General features: G+C 36.3%; 4 protein-coding genes across 11 annotated transcripts in view; 1 reads left to right on the top strand and 3 right to left on the bottom strand.

The window, feature by feature from the left end:
* The window catches only part of LOC106749754 (ribosomal RNA processing protein 1 homolog), a 2,840-nt gene extending 740 nt beyond the window's left edge, over positions 1-2,100 (top strand). For 3 of the 4 annotated variants that reach the window (XM_014629517.1, XM_014629506.1, XM_014629497.1), the window contains 6 exons: positions 1-207; positions 292-462; positions 543-725; positions 796-1,070; positions 1,164-1,743; positions 1,837-2,100. The exon at positions 1-207 is cut by the window's left edge and continues 17 nt beyond it. In XM_014629517.1, the coding sequence (XP_014485003.1) occupies positions 1-207; positions 292-462; positions 543-725; positions 796-1,070; positions 1,164-1,743; positions 1,837-2,076 (1,656 nt within the window). In that variant the 3' untranslated portion in view covers positions 2,077-2,100. The remainder of the gene's footprint in view (positions 208-291; positions 463-542; positions 726-795; positions 1,071-1,163; positions 1,744-1,836) is intronic. The other variant, XM_014629526.1, reaches the window with a different exon arrangement.
* A 1,835-nt stretch (positions 2,101-3,935) lies between these two features.
* Positions 3,936-8,227, bottom strand: LOC106749766 (lysocardiolipin acyltransferase 1-like). Of its 5 annotated transcripts, none has more exons than XM_014629540.1 (5): positions 7,969-8,227; positions 5,330-5,503; positions 4,999-5,206; positions 4,323-4,892; positions 3,955-4,121 (listed from the first exon to the last, which is right to left on the bottom strand). In XM_014629540.1, the coding sequence occupies exons 2-5, from the start codon at positions 5,495-5,497 to the stop codon at positions 3,955-3,957; spliced, it is 1,113 nt and encodes a 370-aa protein (XP_014485026.1). In that variant the 5' UTR covers positions 5,498-5,503; positions 7,969-8,227. The 5 variants fall into 5 exon arrangements, with proteins under 5 accessions (XP_014485036.1, XP_014485026.1, XP_014485055.1 ...); XM_014629569.1 differs by having other exon boundaries at positions 5,304-5,390; XM_014629579.1 differs by having other exon boundaries at positions 5,319-5,390.
* Positions 8,228-9,116: 889 nt separating this feature from the next.
* On the bottom strand, positions 9,117-12,553 carry LOC106749867 (regulator of microtubule dynamics protein 2-like). Its single transcript, XM_014629748.1, has 6 exons — positions 11,942-12,553; positions 11,644-11,870; positions 11,341-11,526; positions 10,718-10,932; positions 10,350-10,588; positions 9,117-10,250 (listed from the first exon to the last, which is right to left on the bottom strand). The coding sequence occupies exons 2-6, from the start codon at positions 11,826-11,828 to the stop codon at positions 9,972-9,974; spliced, it is 1,104 nt and encodes a 367-aa protein (XP_014485234.1). The 5' UTR covers positions 11,829-11,870; positions 11,942-12,553; the 3' UTR covers positions 9,117-9,971.
* A 999-nt stretch (positions 12,554-13,552) lies between these two features.
* On the bottom strand, positions 13,553-15,447 carry LOC106749887 (charged multivesicular body protein 2a). The gene is made up of 5 exons (XM_014629802.1): positions 15,233-15,447; positions 14,636-14,807; positions 14,383-14,558; positions 14,063-14,197; positions 13,553-13,929 (listed from the first exon to the last, which is right to left on the bottom strand). Exons 2-5 carry the CDS (start codon positions 14,801-14,803, stop codon positions 13,722-13,724), a joined length of 687 nt encoding a protein of 228 aa, XP_014485288.1. The 5' UTR covers positions 14,804-14,807; positions 15,233-15,447; the 3' UTR covers positions 13,553-13,721.
* Between the last annotated feature and the right edge of the window lie 103 nt (positions 15,448-15,550).

Here is a 15,550-nt window from a genome sequence, read left to right as displayed (position 1 = left end):
TTTATCAGTTTATGGAAAGGCCTGTTCTATTGCATGTGGATGAGTGACAAAATGCTGGTCCAAGAAGAACTAGCGGAGTCTCTCAGTAAAATAGTACATTGTTTTAACTCGAAAGACACCATCATGCTTTACACAGCTTGTGCTCTAAAAACACTTGCCATAGAATGGTTTGGCATAGATCAGTACAGACTAGACAAATTTTCTATGGTATTTCTTTACTGTTTCTCCTGTACTTTAATATTTTAAATCATATATAAATAATCCTTGTGTGTGTTTTTTTGTTTCCTCCAGTTAGTTAGAAGGATACTGCGCCAAACATTCGTAGTATGCAAGGATAAAGCCTGGGATATGAGTTGGGTGAAGGAAATATCTGGAATACTTGAGAAACTTTTTCAATGTCCGCAGACTAACTTGGGTCTTAGTCTACACATAACAGAGATATATCTGGAGGAGCTCGCAAAGGTATACTCGAAAAATTCAAGATAGAAAAACTTGGCTATTTCAGTGAAGATAATTATACATTTTAAATTATCGTTGCGCAGATCGGTGATGGAGATCTACCGGAAGAAGCTGTGGTTGAACTTATTAGACCGTTTGTCGTTTATTTAGCGACAACTAAAGATGAGCGTCAAATGAAACATATCATGAAGCACATTTTCAGGTACCTCATATTTCAATCGGACGTAGGTATCGAATACAGGGAGAAATTTGAAGCCTGGAGAGATGTGAGTATATCCCTATATATTTTTGTGATTTGTAACATATCCTGCAATCGTATCGCATTTTTGCGAACAGGCTGGCTTTCCTTGCACGTATTTGGATAACGTGAAAAAAGTAGATGTGTCAGACACGGAAGATGATTCGGAGAACGAGGATGAGCGGCCTCCCGAAGCTGAAGTTCTGAAACACAAAGCTGGTAAACCTTTGGATCCTCGAGCGGGTAGAGTCGACGTGGAACTGCCACAAATTCCGTTCAACCCTGCAGAGATCGTCAAGTTACTTGTAAATTATAAATTTTATCCGCAATCGACGGCCAAGTCGCGGAGGCAGCTCGCAAGGATTTTGGAAGAGTACGTGCTGTTTTTTAATCAATTGGTCCTTACGACTCACACTTTTTTTGTGTTGTACTCTTCATCTTTCTAAAAAGAAACTTACATCACCAGGTATAAAGAATTGGCAGAGGGGAGGATGCCTCTTGGGATAAGGAAAGTTCGAAATCCCGTTTGGCAGAAAGCAGATATGGATCCGAAGAAAGCTGCTCTTCGCCTTATCCAGTTTGAGAAATCCCTGTACAGTGATAAGGTGAACAACAAGAGAAAAAGAGACGAACGAACGATTAAAAAAGATGATGCGAACACAGACTCAAATACGGAGCCTCCTAAGAAGCGGCGAAAGAGTAATTTAACGCGCGATAAACTTGATAGTAAATCTGAATTGACCGAAAACGGGGAGAAACCGGGGACAAAGAGCATATCTAAGAAAAGTAAAACGGTTAAGAAGATCAAATTAAACGGTACGAACGATGCGAAAACATCGAATAGAAATATCGGCTGTGAAACTAAGGCGGCTGCGCTAAGCAAGTGGCAGGTGTCTGATAGATCTGCAGATCAGTGTGCCTTGCCCGCGCCGATCCTTCCGAGCAGCATTTCGGCTAAGAAAACTCCGATTAAGAAACCTGAAACCGCTAAGACGATATTGGAAAATGGTATTTCATGCAAGGATCAAGCGGTGGTGAAAAAAAATGTTAGTACAAATCTTAACGACATGTTTTATTAGCGATATGCGATGCATCATCGAGTCATGTGTGAAATTATTTTTTTTATTACTTCATTAAAGAAACCGCCGAATCGGACAAAACAGCAAACTAACTTGAACAATTCTGCGACAGCGAAGAAGAAGGTGAAGATCGTGCTGAACCGCAACACCGAGCAACACACGTCGGAATATATTCAACAGGTTCGTAAAAGCCCGGCCATACCTTTCGACGCGAATAAGAAACCACTGGCCGGCGTGCTAAAAGCGAATTTTATACCGAGTCCGGTCAATCCCTTCTACAAAAAGAGTTTACGAAATTAAAAGTAGCTTTCACAAATCTGTATATAAGAAATCGTCCTTTCTCTTTGTACAATAATAATAATAATGATCATAATAAAACCACCGATGAAATGTCTCTATACAAATCTATCATTGTCGAAGTAATACCGATGAAGTGTCATAAATGTACATTCCATGTGAACAATTACTGCTGCAACGGTGAGTGAATTTAGTCGTACCGTTGTCACATATTTTTTTAATTCAACATCCTTCCGTTACCGTTGTACGATAATTGTGTTGTGGAATGTACATGTAGACCTGACACACCTCGAATACACACGCATACACATGTAATTATAGCGAATACATATTTTTCTCATACATTCTATGACACGTTGTTTTTTTTTTTCTTTTCATGTTTTACAACTTAGTACACCATGTGATATATTTGTTATTTTACAGAAGTAAACATTGTACATGAACGCAATGTGTGTGTGTGTGTGTGTATGTGCTCTTACAGAGAATACTTTGTATTACGGTGCTGAGACAATACATGCAACAATTTCAAGGATTATTCACAACGTTATGTTATAACACGATAATTTGATTAACGTCTACGTGTATATAGGAAAATTTCTTAACACACGATTTATCTCATTGACTAGTCAAATCTAGAGGACGTACACACAGACAAGATAGATTATTCGTCAAAATTTATGATCTTGATCTCTATTTCTTTGTTGGAGCTATATATAAAGAAAGTGATTGATTTGATTGAGTTTACGGCTCCCAGGTACTAATTATGTAAAGAAAATATTTAACATATATATATATATATGTATATATATTACGAGATATCTTTGTATCTCACATATACTGACTTTCTACAACTATTCTTACTGGATGATTCTTTATAAAACTAATCTAATTTCTTATATCTCTCTCTCTTTGGCACATGAATTCACTTTTACTTATACTCGAAATCGTTCAATAGTCGAAGGACCTAAATCTTTTTGTTGAAAAAATTCGAAAAAATAAATATTTTCTAATATATACTTTCTATATACTATGCAAATTTGTATAATTATATACGACATCATTTTTTAAATACATTTTCCATATCATAAAATGTCCGCAATTTACATTCAGCCTATATAATTCAGGAAACATAACGATCACTTTTACACTAATTAAAAAGACATATTTCATACGCTGTATATGACATTCTTTCTCATAAATAATTGGATGGAAACAAAATGGCATAGAAATGTAATGATTACGTCTTTCTCTTCGTTATCATGAAAATCGTTCGCTAATATATGAAAATTACTCTGTTAATAATATTTCAAAACGCCATTATAACAATATTCCATTTGTTTATATCAACGTTTATCAGAAATTTGTTGCGGTAAAAACTAGCGGTTCTCTCAAAATGTTATTCTTTTGATAAGAAAATTCCTAAGAAATTTGTACAATTTATGTTTTTACAAATATAGACGTTTTCCACGGGATATATTTTTATTAGAAATACTATTTTATGTATATATATATTTTTTGACATAAAACATCAAAATGTTCGCGTCACTCATTTTCACATCTTTTTTTTTTCTTTTTCAAAAGTAGAGTAATGTGTGACTATTAGAAGGACAAACTTCAATTATCAGCGGATCGAAAACTCTCACCTTGTTGTGTGCCACCACTGTGCTTTCAGAACTACGACGTGGAGATATATAAACGTAAAAGGATTAAAACGGTGCAGTAATATTACGACTATATTACAATTACGTGATATTGCACAAGATCCTCGAAATTACGTTTCTCTTCTAACTCCGATTTTATATATACACAATATTTTATCACAGAGATAAAGAGGGCTATCTAATTTTCTAAAAAAAACTTGAAATTAGAATATATTCTCGACTAACTACGTTTAGCTTGGAAGGGATAGCTTTTCCAACGCGAGTACCATCCCATCTCAAGCTGACTAAAGCCCGTATTGAAAATCGACAATCCGACGAAAAACGCCGCATGTATCAGAGCCCACAGTTGGAAGATCGGTGAAATAATGAGTAAAAGTACCATCATTCCTGCGAATGTGAAATTTCACTTCAGGACACCGATCACGTAATTTTTCCCTGGGGCGGGAACGTGAAAAGTAAATGTTCATTTTTCACGTTTCCGTTCTGGGAGAAGGAAATCACATGGTCGATACCCAGGGATATTATTTCTATACTGTGAATTTACGTTCGGGAGAAAAGAGAGAAAAAAAAAAGAAGAAAGAAACCTACCTGTCAATATACTCCAGAATCCGAACGCGGCCCGCAGTGGCAGCATCTTCGCCATCGGCCAGATTTCAGCGGAGGAGAAGGTCTTCTGTTCGTAAAATTGCTTCAATATTCCCTCCTTGTCGGACCATTTGTTCTCCAGCCACTTCCTCAACGTCGACTCGTGCGTCGGTATCTCCGCGGTGGGTATTCGCTTAATATGAAAGTGCACCTCGTCCGGCAACCTGCCCCTGACCAAATCAATTTCGGACTGCGGTATGAAGTCGGGATACGCTATCGTCAGGTCGTACACCGCGTCCAAATAGCTCGCTCGCTGAAGGTGTTGCACCAGGTAGGCGAACCCCGTCGTTTTCGGGTGCAGTGTGTACGTGTATCGCGGCAAATCGTGCTGCAACGCGTACTTGTCCGATTTCTCCTTGCTGTTCTTCGTCAGATCGGTGCCCTCGGGAAATATCAGCAATTGCGTGCGACTGTCTAACGCGATCAGGTAATCGAGGGTACGCGACAGCCGGCCTTGATCCTCTTCCCAGCGTCGTGTTATGTAAAGGAAGCCGTTCATTTGCATTACCCATCCTGCATGTGGAGAAACGGTGGGAAGAAGATGAAGAATGTAAATACAGCTCGGAACGTGTCGAATTACGCGCTTTCGTCGCGTCGGAGAAGAAACGGAACACGTTACCCGCGCCAGGAATGTGTCGTATTGGATCCTTCAGGACAAATTTCAATTTGTGACAGGCTACATGCGGCATGCACGCTTGGTACATCGCCGCCCACAGGAAGTTCCAGTCCACCCTCGTCCTGTGATTCATCACGAGCACAGCCGATTCGTGAGGGAATATATGATCACCGGACACGTAGATCTTTACGCCAAACATGTTCAACAGGGCCTGAAACGGTTCGAGATATTATGTCTCCGCGATGAGCGCTGAAAGAGCGCGCGGTCGAAATATTTGTAGGTTGCGTATATGAGATTTGCGAGATTACCAATTATACACGCACAGTACACTCACAGCAGGATAAAGCTCCCAGCACGAGAATAAGAGGTCTCCCAATTTTCGGAATTTCGGCGGGCTGAACAAGAACAACGGTAGGGACGGACAGGCGATAAATAAAAAGCCTGCTACTATACTACCATACCACAGAGCACAATACAATATACCGCGTAAAAATCCGCGCATTATAGTCTGAAAATGATCAAAGAGAACAAGAATATCTCTTATACAGCTGTGAAAGTTAAAAATGAGACGGGAGGAAATCAGATTTGGTCCTTGTTATGTAAACATTTCGATTGTATGCCGACTCTCTTCGGTATGCCTTTTGTAATGTGCGTTAAGTTAAAGTAAACGATTACAGAAGTAATACAGAAGAATTCGATGGTAAAAATACTTAAAAAAAAACAAAGCCCGCGGGTCATAACTCATTGCTATTTTTCACGGTCCAAATGTTTATCGAGGACGTAAGTCGATTGAATTCAAAAATATATATGGCGGAAAATGACAGAATAGAGTTCACAAACTTACTAAAGTAGCCGAAGGAAAAGTTTCAAATATACCCGTCCCACAGATAATGGACTTTGTTCACTAATAATTACTGTCACGCAATACGCAAGCGACTAATTGCTGGCTGATACCCGGTTTTTTAAATTAACGAAATATCGGCGTTCATTTTTAATTATTTCTAGAATAGTTTTTTGTCAACTTTAATTATCGACCGCAAGTCGATTTAGGGTCGACCAGTTTCGAAAAATTAAAAGTCACCTTTTAATGAAGCGATAAAAGCGTTTGTACGTACGTGTTAAAGATATATTTTCGGCTAGCCGGAAATAGTTACTTTAATATTTTATATTGTTGCGGTATTATTTTATATTCATATTTGGCGTAAAAATCCGGGCGGTTGTATAGCGCCATCGGCACAAGTGACTTCTATCCGTTAACCTTGTGGAGAAAAGCATAGTGGAACAACTATTCACCGTATAATCATCTTTTTTTCCTATATTATTATTATTGAAATTATGAAATGAGGTTAATATAAATATATAATCTTGTTGACGTACATCGAAGTATCTTTAGGTTATTTTTATATATTGGCTTATTTTTTGTAGGATCAATCCAGTTCAAGGTTTGAGGTTACGTTGGTAAAATTGCGAAAGCTGATGTAAAAATATCTTATTTGTTAGATACATAAACATTGACGTAAAAGTGAAAACATTCCCCGGAGAGCATAAAATCCGAAATCGGGTCATGAGACGTCTAAAGAACGTCTAAAAACTAGTTTACACGTGCTGTTGCGTACATTTTACAATGTCGAACTTTGTGTAATCTTATTATTTTGATTGGTATATTTTATGAACAGGCACCTTACATCAAACTATAACTTAATAAAATGTCTTCACTTTGTCTTTAATTTCGCGACTTTTTCAACATAATTTTAAACCTTCAAATAGATTTTATAAAATATGAGCCAGTATGAACAAAGTACATGAATAAGCCAAGTATGAAGTTCAACGATGAACAACATTTAATGTACTGAACGTGTATGACATTGAAATATACTTTTATTATATTACATGTAACTTAATATTATACAATTAAAACATAATAGAATTGATCAAGTTTTTGAAAAATGTCACCATTAAAATAGAAATTTCATAATAAATATAGATGACAAGACAAATTGACTAAAAGTAGACTTATAATAATATTGACTAAATGTCGACTTTAAGTTGTTATAAAATTGATTTAAAAGTTGGCTTATTGGTTGACTAACGGATGACTGTAATCAAATCATTTGTCAGCTATTAGTTGACTATAAGTTGACATTTAGTTTGATTTTGAAGTCGACTTTAGATTTCTTCTGCCAACTTACAGTCAACTAACAGTCGACTTGGTGCTGTGTGAGTTCTTAACGTAGAAATTTCTTATTGGTGGCGTGTTTAAGTTGTAACATACCATTAGTTCAAATAAACACTTAAGAAAATCGACTTGCATCTTTGATAAATACTTTCATTATGAAAGATATTTTCTATTGAAAATTTCTGAGTGGATTCCCATGGAAATCCAAGGAAATGCATATCCATAGGAATTCACATATCGATTCCTACTTGGTTTCTTTTTAACAAGTTGTACAACTATATGTGTTTCGTTAAATATTTTAACCATCGGATATCTGAGATTTTTTTTTAATTGCCGGTTTAATTTAACATTTTTTAATATATACTCTGAAGAGGATCAGCATTTGACAGAAAAATTTGTGATATATATGTAACAAATCGCTATTAATAAATAATGTGTTATGCCAAAAAACCGCTGTAGCTCTTATAAACCAGACATTTATTTCAATCTGAAAATTTCATCTGAAAATGAATATCCTAGTCACAAAATACGATATATTATCAACTCGAAATGTTGGAAGAATTTTTGGCAGTGATAACGATTGATATCGCGACAGAATTCTCGCATTTATGTTGAGAATGCTTTCTCTGTTCTTTCAATAATGATTTCATAAGAATTAAAAAAAAACAGCACTTGAGACCTTCGCACTTCTGATGCACATATAAAAAAAGGCAGAAAAATTGAAATTAATTTCATTCTTTTTGAGGTAAATATGAAAAAAAGAGATTATGTATAAAAGCAATGTATTCGAGACTCACTTTCACACGTGCACTGTGCAATTGAAACACTTTTTACGGACATTGGACCTTGACTGTTTCCTTGTGAAACACTGTGTCTTTACTGGCTTCCTCTTGGCTTTACCAGAGGGGTTTCTCTCTGCCACCCCTTTCACCCTCACTCTCTCATCCGTTCTCTACTACTAAGCTGGAGGATGCTGTGTTGGACCATTATTGATCTGTTGAGTATAGGACGGTTGCACGATCTCAATAAAAAGATTGAAGAATTTATCTGCAATTGGCAACCAATTAAGTATTTTTTATGCATAATGTAGCATCACGACGATATTTTAGTATCTACTACGATATATATATATTAGTTTTTACAATATACATTTCATATAATGATATTTCATATAACAATACTTAATTATTCAATACGATTTTATATATATACAGATATATGCATATGTACATACATATACATACGCACGCGGCACGCGAGCACACATACACACACAAATATATATGCTTTAATTCTGCTAAACTCTGCATTAAATATTTATTACAGTCTATATACATAAAAAGTAGAAAATAAAAATTTATTAATATTTCATATTTTAAATGATTGAAATTGTTTTACACTATTTATACATGAAAAGTAAAATAATACAATTAAATAATTTTATATGATCCGAGATTTTTTATTTTGATGAAGATTTTTAAAGATTAAAAGTCATCACTTGCGTTTAAAAACACTTATTGTATTGTCGTATTACATTATCTTATTAGGATATGGATATGGATAAAAATCAAACCATAATGTATGTAATATTAAATTTTTAATCTGTATAAGGAATATAATAAAGCTCAATAGGCCTAATATTTATACAGCAAAATGACAATTCTAAAATTTATCCCTTTTAACCTTCAAAATCGCTATATATCGTCGACATGGGCCTATTCTCATACTGCTTTATGTTTTTACTGGAAAGACATGTAGTCGAGAGATCATCTATATATAGATTATTAAAATATAAAAGTTTTATTCACGTTAAAAATATTATACAAGTCCCGTAAATGGCAGTACAACCGAAAAACAAATAATTACAAACAATAAGTTGGAAATCTATTTTTTTAAATAAAAACATAAAAGAAATTTGTTCTTAAAAAATAAATTAATATAATATTATATAATATTAAGAAATGAAAAATTAATAATCAATGTCATTAAATTCATCTGGACAGCGATTATTAAAAATATAAATAAAAATATAAATAAAAATATTTTATTTATCAAAATAATAAGAAGTATTTACTTAACACGTTCCGTACTAACTTTATGTGACTCGTCATTTACATCACGTAGGCCATATTTAGGCTACCGGTGGCTTATTTTATTTTCTTACGAGCCAAATTTTATTTGTCTAATAATACGTGTCTCGTAATAATGATTAAAATATTTTATAGTTGTTTCGTTCTACAACCAAAATATCAAATGGCTTTAACGAAAAGTTCAGAATGAACTATCAATGGCCTACGCGGTACGAAATGTATTTAATTTCTATATAGAATTTTCTTCATATGTATCTTTTTTCAATAATTTATATTATTCTCAATTCTCATTATATAATAATTGATGGAAAAATATTCATTTTACTCGTATTATCAATCAAACTTTGACTTTAGCAATATATCTGAATCATCATTGGATATTTAGAATTTGAGTATCATCCAAACTTAAAATAGTGCGAAAATATTGTTGAATTTCTTAAGATCAATTTCATCGAGAACAAAACTGTTTTTAATTTTATTGAAAAAATTTTATTTAGATATTTTGTCAACTTCTTTTTTTTTGAAAAAAAAAAACGATTACTTTTCGATTGTAACACCATTTACGGGACGTTCCTACTTTTTATATGTTTCATGATTAAAATTGTTTGCACGCTTTTCTTTGTATCTATATATGTGACATGTTGATTCTTGTAACATATTTATACTATAAACGTATGGAATGAATATAACAGATCTATCAACACTCTCTTTTAGCTATCTTTTTTATAGACGGAGTATTTGTTGAGAAGATTATGAGCTTCGTCCTGTATTTTCTCTTCCTCTTTATTTGCAGCGACTTGCAGGGGGTCGCAAATCTTCTCTAACCAGTGAATAGCCTGCTCGTAATTGCTTATTGCTATGTAACATTTGCTTATGTACAACTGATTCTCCAGATTCACTTTGTCCGAAAACGTCTCCGCTTTCTCGAAGTTATCTAGCGCGTCTTTATACGAGACATTTGGAGGCTCTGAATACAACGTGGTTACAACCTACACAATGAAGTAGTTTATCAATTATATCACCCAATGTAGATGTTTTACAATTTTTTATTCGAGAATCATTCGGCTACCGTTGAAAATTACGCATACCTTTCTTTCCACCCAACTTAACTTAGCGAACTCGTACAGGCATCTACCAAGTAGATGATGTAGCATGCCATCATTCGGGCGTATCTCTAAGGCTTTCATTATGTGTATTCTGTACTCAAAACCGCTCTGTATCTTCTCTTTTATTGATAAAAAATTGCTGTGCACTCCTATCAATATGGCATACCACTTGTGCAGATCGGCGTTTGATGATGTGAGAAATCTTTTGCAGGCGTTAATCCCTGGAAAGAGAAATACAGAATTTAAGTTTCGTTAAGGGATAAGTATAGCGATTAAATAAATTGTGGTCACAAGTGTGTAACTAAGATACGGCATTGCGCATAAAAATGTAATGTATATAAATTCAATACCCTCGAGAAGAATAGTTCCTTTTACAACTTGATCGTCCATATCGTTCGAGTGTTTGAAACAACTTTTGGCGAATCTCCATGCTATATCTATATTATTTGGATAAGTGTTTACAAGATTTTGTAGCTCAAGATAAATATCCTTCTGGAATTCCTCCTGCTCAATGTGTGTGTCCAAAGTGGTAAAATCTAATCCAGGGCAGGTGGCTTCTGTTGACCTGCATCACTAAACATATAATCTCTTCCTTTTACGTTTTGAGTTTGAAAAAACATAACAGAAAGGAAAATCAAGGTAAAAGCCTGTATTCATAGCTCAGAACTTACAAATAAGACCCAGGTTTGCAATCGTGATGACTTCTTTGCGAGCTGTCAACTTTCTTTAGAGCTATGAATACATTTTACATAGAGAAACGCGAAATTACACTGATAAGTCAAGCCGATCTTAAGTTTAGATGAGTTCCGACTTGAATATCCTGCATGCAAATATAAGATTCATGAGAGAGAGATAGATATAGATTAAGCTTACAGGATAATTTTCTTGCAGAATAACTTTCAAATCAGTATGTTAGTTTGAACAGAGAATACAATATATCGGAGGTACGATAAAGAAGAAAAAATGTACCGACCTAGTTTCTATGTCACTTATGCCATTTTCACTGTCTGAACAGTCGAAGAACTCATCATTCCCAACATCTGTGCCAGCTGTTGAAAAGGCATCCATATCGGTATCATTATCCGTTGCGGTGAATGTATTGTCATTAGGAACACGTTTACGACTGAGTTTCTTCTTTCTCTGTTGATTTTGCTGCAGCCTGAGTGGAAATAAACGAGAAGAATGCACATTGATCCATGCTAACTGCATGCGAACGGATTCTCAGACAAAACTGAAGGGGATAAAATAAAGAGAAGACAGTTGCACTTGTAATTACCTAAGTGCTTCCAGTTCTTCTTGCAACTCTGTAAGTCGACGACTGAGCTCCTCGTAGTTCTCATTCATCATAGGACGCTGTTTGTTCTCCAGAATCTTATGATAAATAAAAATACTGGCCGCACTTATTACTCCAATAGTTGCCCCGATAGCGGCAGCTATCAAATTAGTTTGTAGTTGACTCATGTTGATTAAGCGAACTTTTGGTTAAACAGTCAACAAAGTTTCCTAGAAGGAGAAACAATAGATTCAGAAGCGTGACGATTATACACATCGACAAACAAAACGCATGTACTCACAGACTCCACTGCGAATTGAGGTGACCCAGACAGCATGAATTTGCCGCGTCTACCGAGTGACGTCACTATCTGCTCGAGTTGCACATCATGTTTCGGTCGTTTAATCGTATCCAACGTCGTCGTCGTCGTCGTTAAGATAAATGATTTTCTCCTGCCGAGATGCCTGCTCTCTTTTTCATGAGTCGCCGATTAACAAACCGCCGCAAAGTTAACCAACCGCCGGCCAACTTGGTGACTCTACACGGAGATACTAGCCGATTTTCTTTTATTCTTTTACGCAAGAACTTTCCGATAGTGGTAGCGTGTGCAGACGGTGTATTACGTATATCGGGTGCTAAAGGGCAATCCCGATCAGACGACACTTGGCACGGGTGTAAAACATTTTCACCGGCGGTGATTAGTTCTCTTTCTCTCTCTCTCTCTCTCTCTCTCGCGTCTCTGCCGTTCTCTCGATTTTCGGCACCAAGTCGGTAAAAAATCTCGACTTCGTAAATGTCGGTTTATCACGCTCCACCTATACGCGTGTCACGAGTAAAATGATCGGTCTAATTAGTGCTTAATGTCTAAGTCGACTTGTGAAAAGAAACATCAAAATCATCGACGTCGGTAGTGACCATTGCGAGTGATCTGGTTGCTTTCTTCGAAAAAAAGAAAATTACTCGCCGATAAGTTATCGTTACGGCGATCGAATCGCACCGATGTTTATTCGGCATCCTCATTTTTATATCTTTGCTTATCTTTCAGCCGGCATAATTCCATGATTACTCATCGAAATGATATATCCGGTCGTTCCATATCAGCTGAAATGATAACTCGAAAGGCAGGTCGAACTTCGAGAAAACGAGAGTAGCGGCGATAGTAGCGATACTAAGCGGGAGATTTAAATAAATTTAAGTGCTCTCGCAAAAATGATGCAACAAAAAAGAAAACAAAAATAGCACAACAGGATACCTGGAGTAATTTGTTGATCAGCAAAACGGAATAAATATATTTAAAAAGATTGACCTTACTGAAAGTAAAAGATAATCGATCAAATATAAAAGGTTGTTTTTCAAACTGAATTATCACATGTTAGATGTTACATATAGGATGTTCCAAATATAAAATAAAATTAATTACAAAATTTGACACCAATTGTTTGATGTAAAGTGGTTTAATGCCATTATATGCACTCATTGAAGCGGACCAGAGGAGATTCGTTACTATCGTTAGATATTTTTATTACACAATATCCTTCACGAACGCGAGCGTGGTGTAGCATACAGCGCATTGATCGATCCCCGGCAGAACCGGAAAAATTTATATACGCTCGTGTTCTCCTCTGGGACGGTCTGGCAAACCATCAGAGTATTTCTGCCCAAAGAACCTCTCGTAAAATATGCCGTTCGGAGTTGGAGTTAAACTGTAGGTAAGTCCCATATACTTGTATATAATCAGCATGCGCATTACAAGCATATGAGTGAGAGGGAAACACAGGTCTAAAAGGCCTAACGTAAGAAGAAGAAGAATAATATCCTTCACACATTGTTAGCTTAGGCATTTACAGAAAATACTTACTATGAAAGCATTTATAAAATTCGAGTGCATATAAAACATGAGAAGATTTGAACGTTCCGGAGAAACTTCAAATGTAATAATATATTTAAGTTTGTATATATCAAGTATAGAAGCATTTGTGAGTCAACAGGAGCAGTTCAAAGCTTCAGTATAAAGCAAACCTTTTTTTTTACAATTTTTATACACTTATATTTTAACTATATATAGAACTTAAAATCTCAACTTATTCGCGTCGCAAATTTTCGAGTCTGGCCTGTAGATCCGCATCGGCGTCTGCGATATTGCCGCCACCTTCCTCGTTGCCAGTTGCCACTGCGGCTGGCTGTTTAGAACCAGCTACACTCAGTGATCCAGATGCTTGCGGTAGGCCAGATAGCTGGTCCGTCAACTGCAGACCCAACTCATCCAATACTTGTGCGACCACAGCGTCACTGCAAAAGTAAAATAATGTTTATACCTCTGAGCTGACAATGAGGAATTGGAAAGTTCAATAATCCCTTTTTATTTCTATGGTGAGGTTAACATAAGACTACACTAATACATGTGTGTAAGAATGCTCGATACCTCTCTTCTTCATCCCCTTCATCCTCCATTGCGTCATCTATCGCATCGTTCATAATTTCTTCTTTCATGTCCATGATCTCTGACTGTTTCTCAAATTCTTGCAATATCTTCTGTATTTGTGGCAAATTCAATTGTCTGCAAAAAGGGAATCGCGATGAGGACCAAATAAAAGTGTAGAGAAATAAAATTATTCAATTTTACAGCTGTGCTGTAAACAATGTTGATTACGCTTTGATATATTTCCGGTAAATGCGGATCAATGATATTAGCAGGTATTGCGATAAGAATGTTTGGTAAATCGATGCTTGAGTTACACTCACTTGTTCATATTCTGCATCGCTTTCGTCACTCCCTTCATTGCTTGCGCCATTGTGTTCTGGGAACGTAGTGTTTGTATTTTTAAGGATACCGCTTGAATATTCGCTTTCATAAGCATGAACTTCTTCACGTAACGCCTAGTCCTAACGAGATCTTTGGCCATAATTTTCACAGCATCCTACGGTGATTCGGAAACTTTAATATTGCATACATATGTATAGCAGAACAAAATATAATATATATATATGGCTATACCATTTGTCCATCTTTAGCAAGCTTCTTAATATCCGCTATGATTTTCTTCTCCTGTTGCTCCATTCGCACTCTCTCCCTGTCCAAATCTCGCATCGCCTTATTCAACGCTCTCTGATTTTTCCTGAGCATTTCCTCAGGGGTGATACGCTTGCCGAACAGCCACTCCATGATTCTACGTAGAAATAGAGTGAGACCACGAAGTAAACCGACGAATTCACCGGAACACACGTATCGGCCAAAATCAACGGTAAATAAGAACGAAAATAAACTGTCACCTAAGATGCGACTTATCGCTTACGTTAAAATTGCGATTAACACCTATACCAGTTGCGAACATATCGCAATGCAAATTAATCGCGTTGTATCATTGCATCGATCGGTTCACATGTATTTTTCCCGTGCAAATCTCTCCGGGACATTAAGTTGATATTGAGAAACAGGTACTGCATGAGTCACGATCTTTAGAGGTTAAATCGATCTCGGAGATGATCGAGATCGCGTTGTTTGATAATATTTGTCCAACGCGTTGCCAAACGAACAGATAACGCGCTGTTGCTTATTACTTAACATGTATCCTTGTTAACATAATCGGCGTACCTATTATTTACAGGAACGGGAGTGCATAAACGTCACGAAACCTGCGATCTTATCAGACACTCTGTCGCGTCTCGCAACCAATTTCGAGCTATCGTCACAGATCTCGTCGGGATAACATCGACAATGACATCACGAGCAGCGCTGGTTTCTCAACGCTTCTCGTTTGACAGGTAGCACTGACGACGAGTCCTTCAAAATCACGAAGTGTTGGAGTCGAGGCTACGCTCGGCGCCAAGAAGGACAGACTGCATGACGTACTCGAATCAACGTCGCCAATGTTGGAAAAATAAAAATCCCTTTTATTCTTTTTATTCCCAA

This window comes from Dinoponera quadriceps, unplaced genomic scaffold (genome assembly GCF_001313825.1).
Source record: "Dinoponera quadriceps isolate SergipeBrazil2010 unplaced genomic scaffold, ASM131382v1 scaffold37, whole genome shotgun sequence".
NCBI lineage: Eukaryota > Metazoa > Arthropoda > Insecta > Hymenoptera > Formicidae > Dinoponera > Dinoponera quadriceps.
The sequence above is the reverse complement of the archived record's forward strand: the minus strand, read 5'-3'. Positions and strand labels throughout refer to the sequence as shown.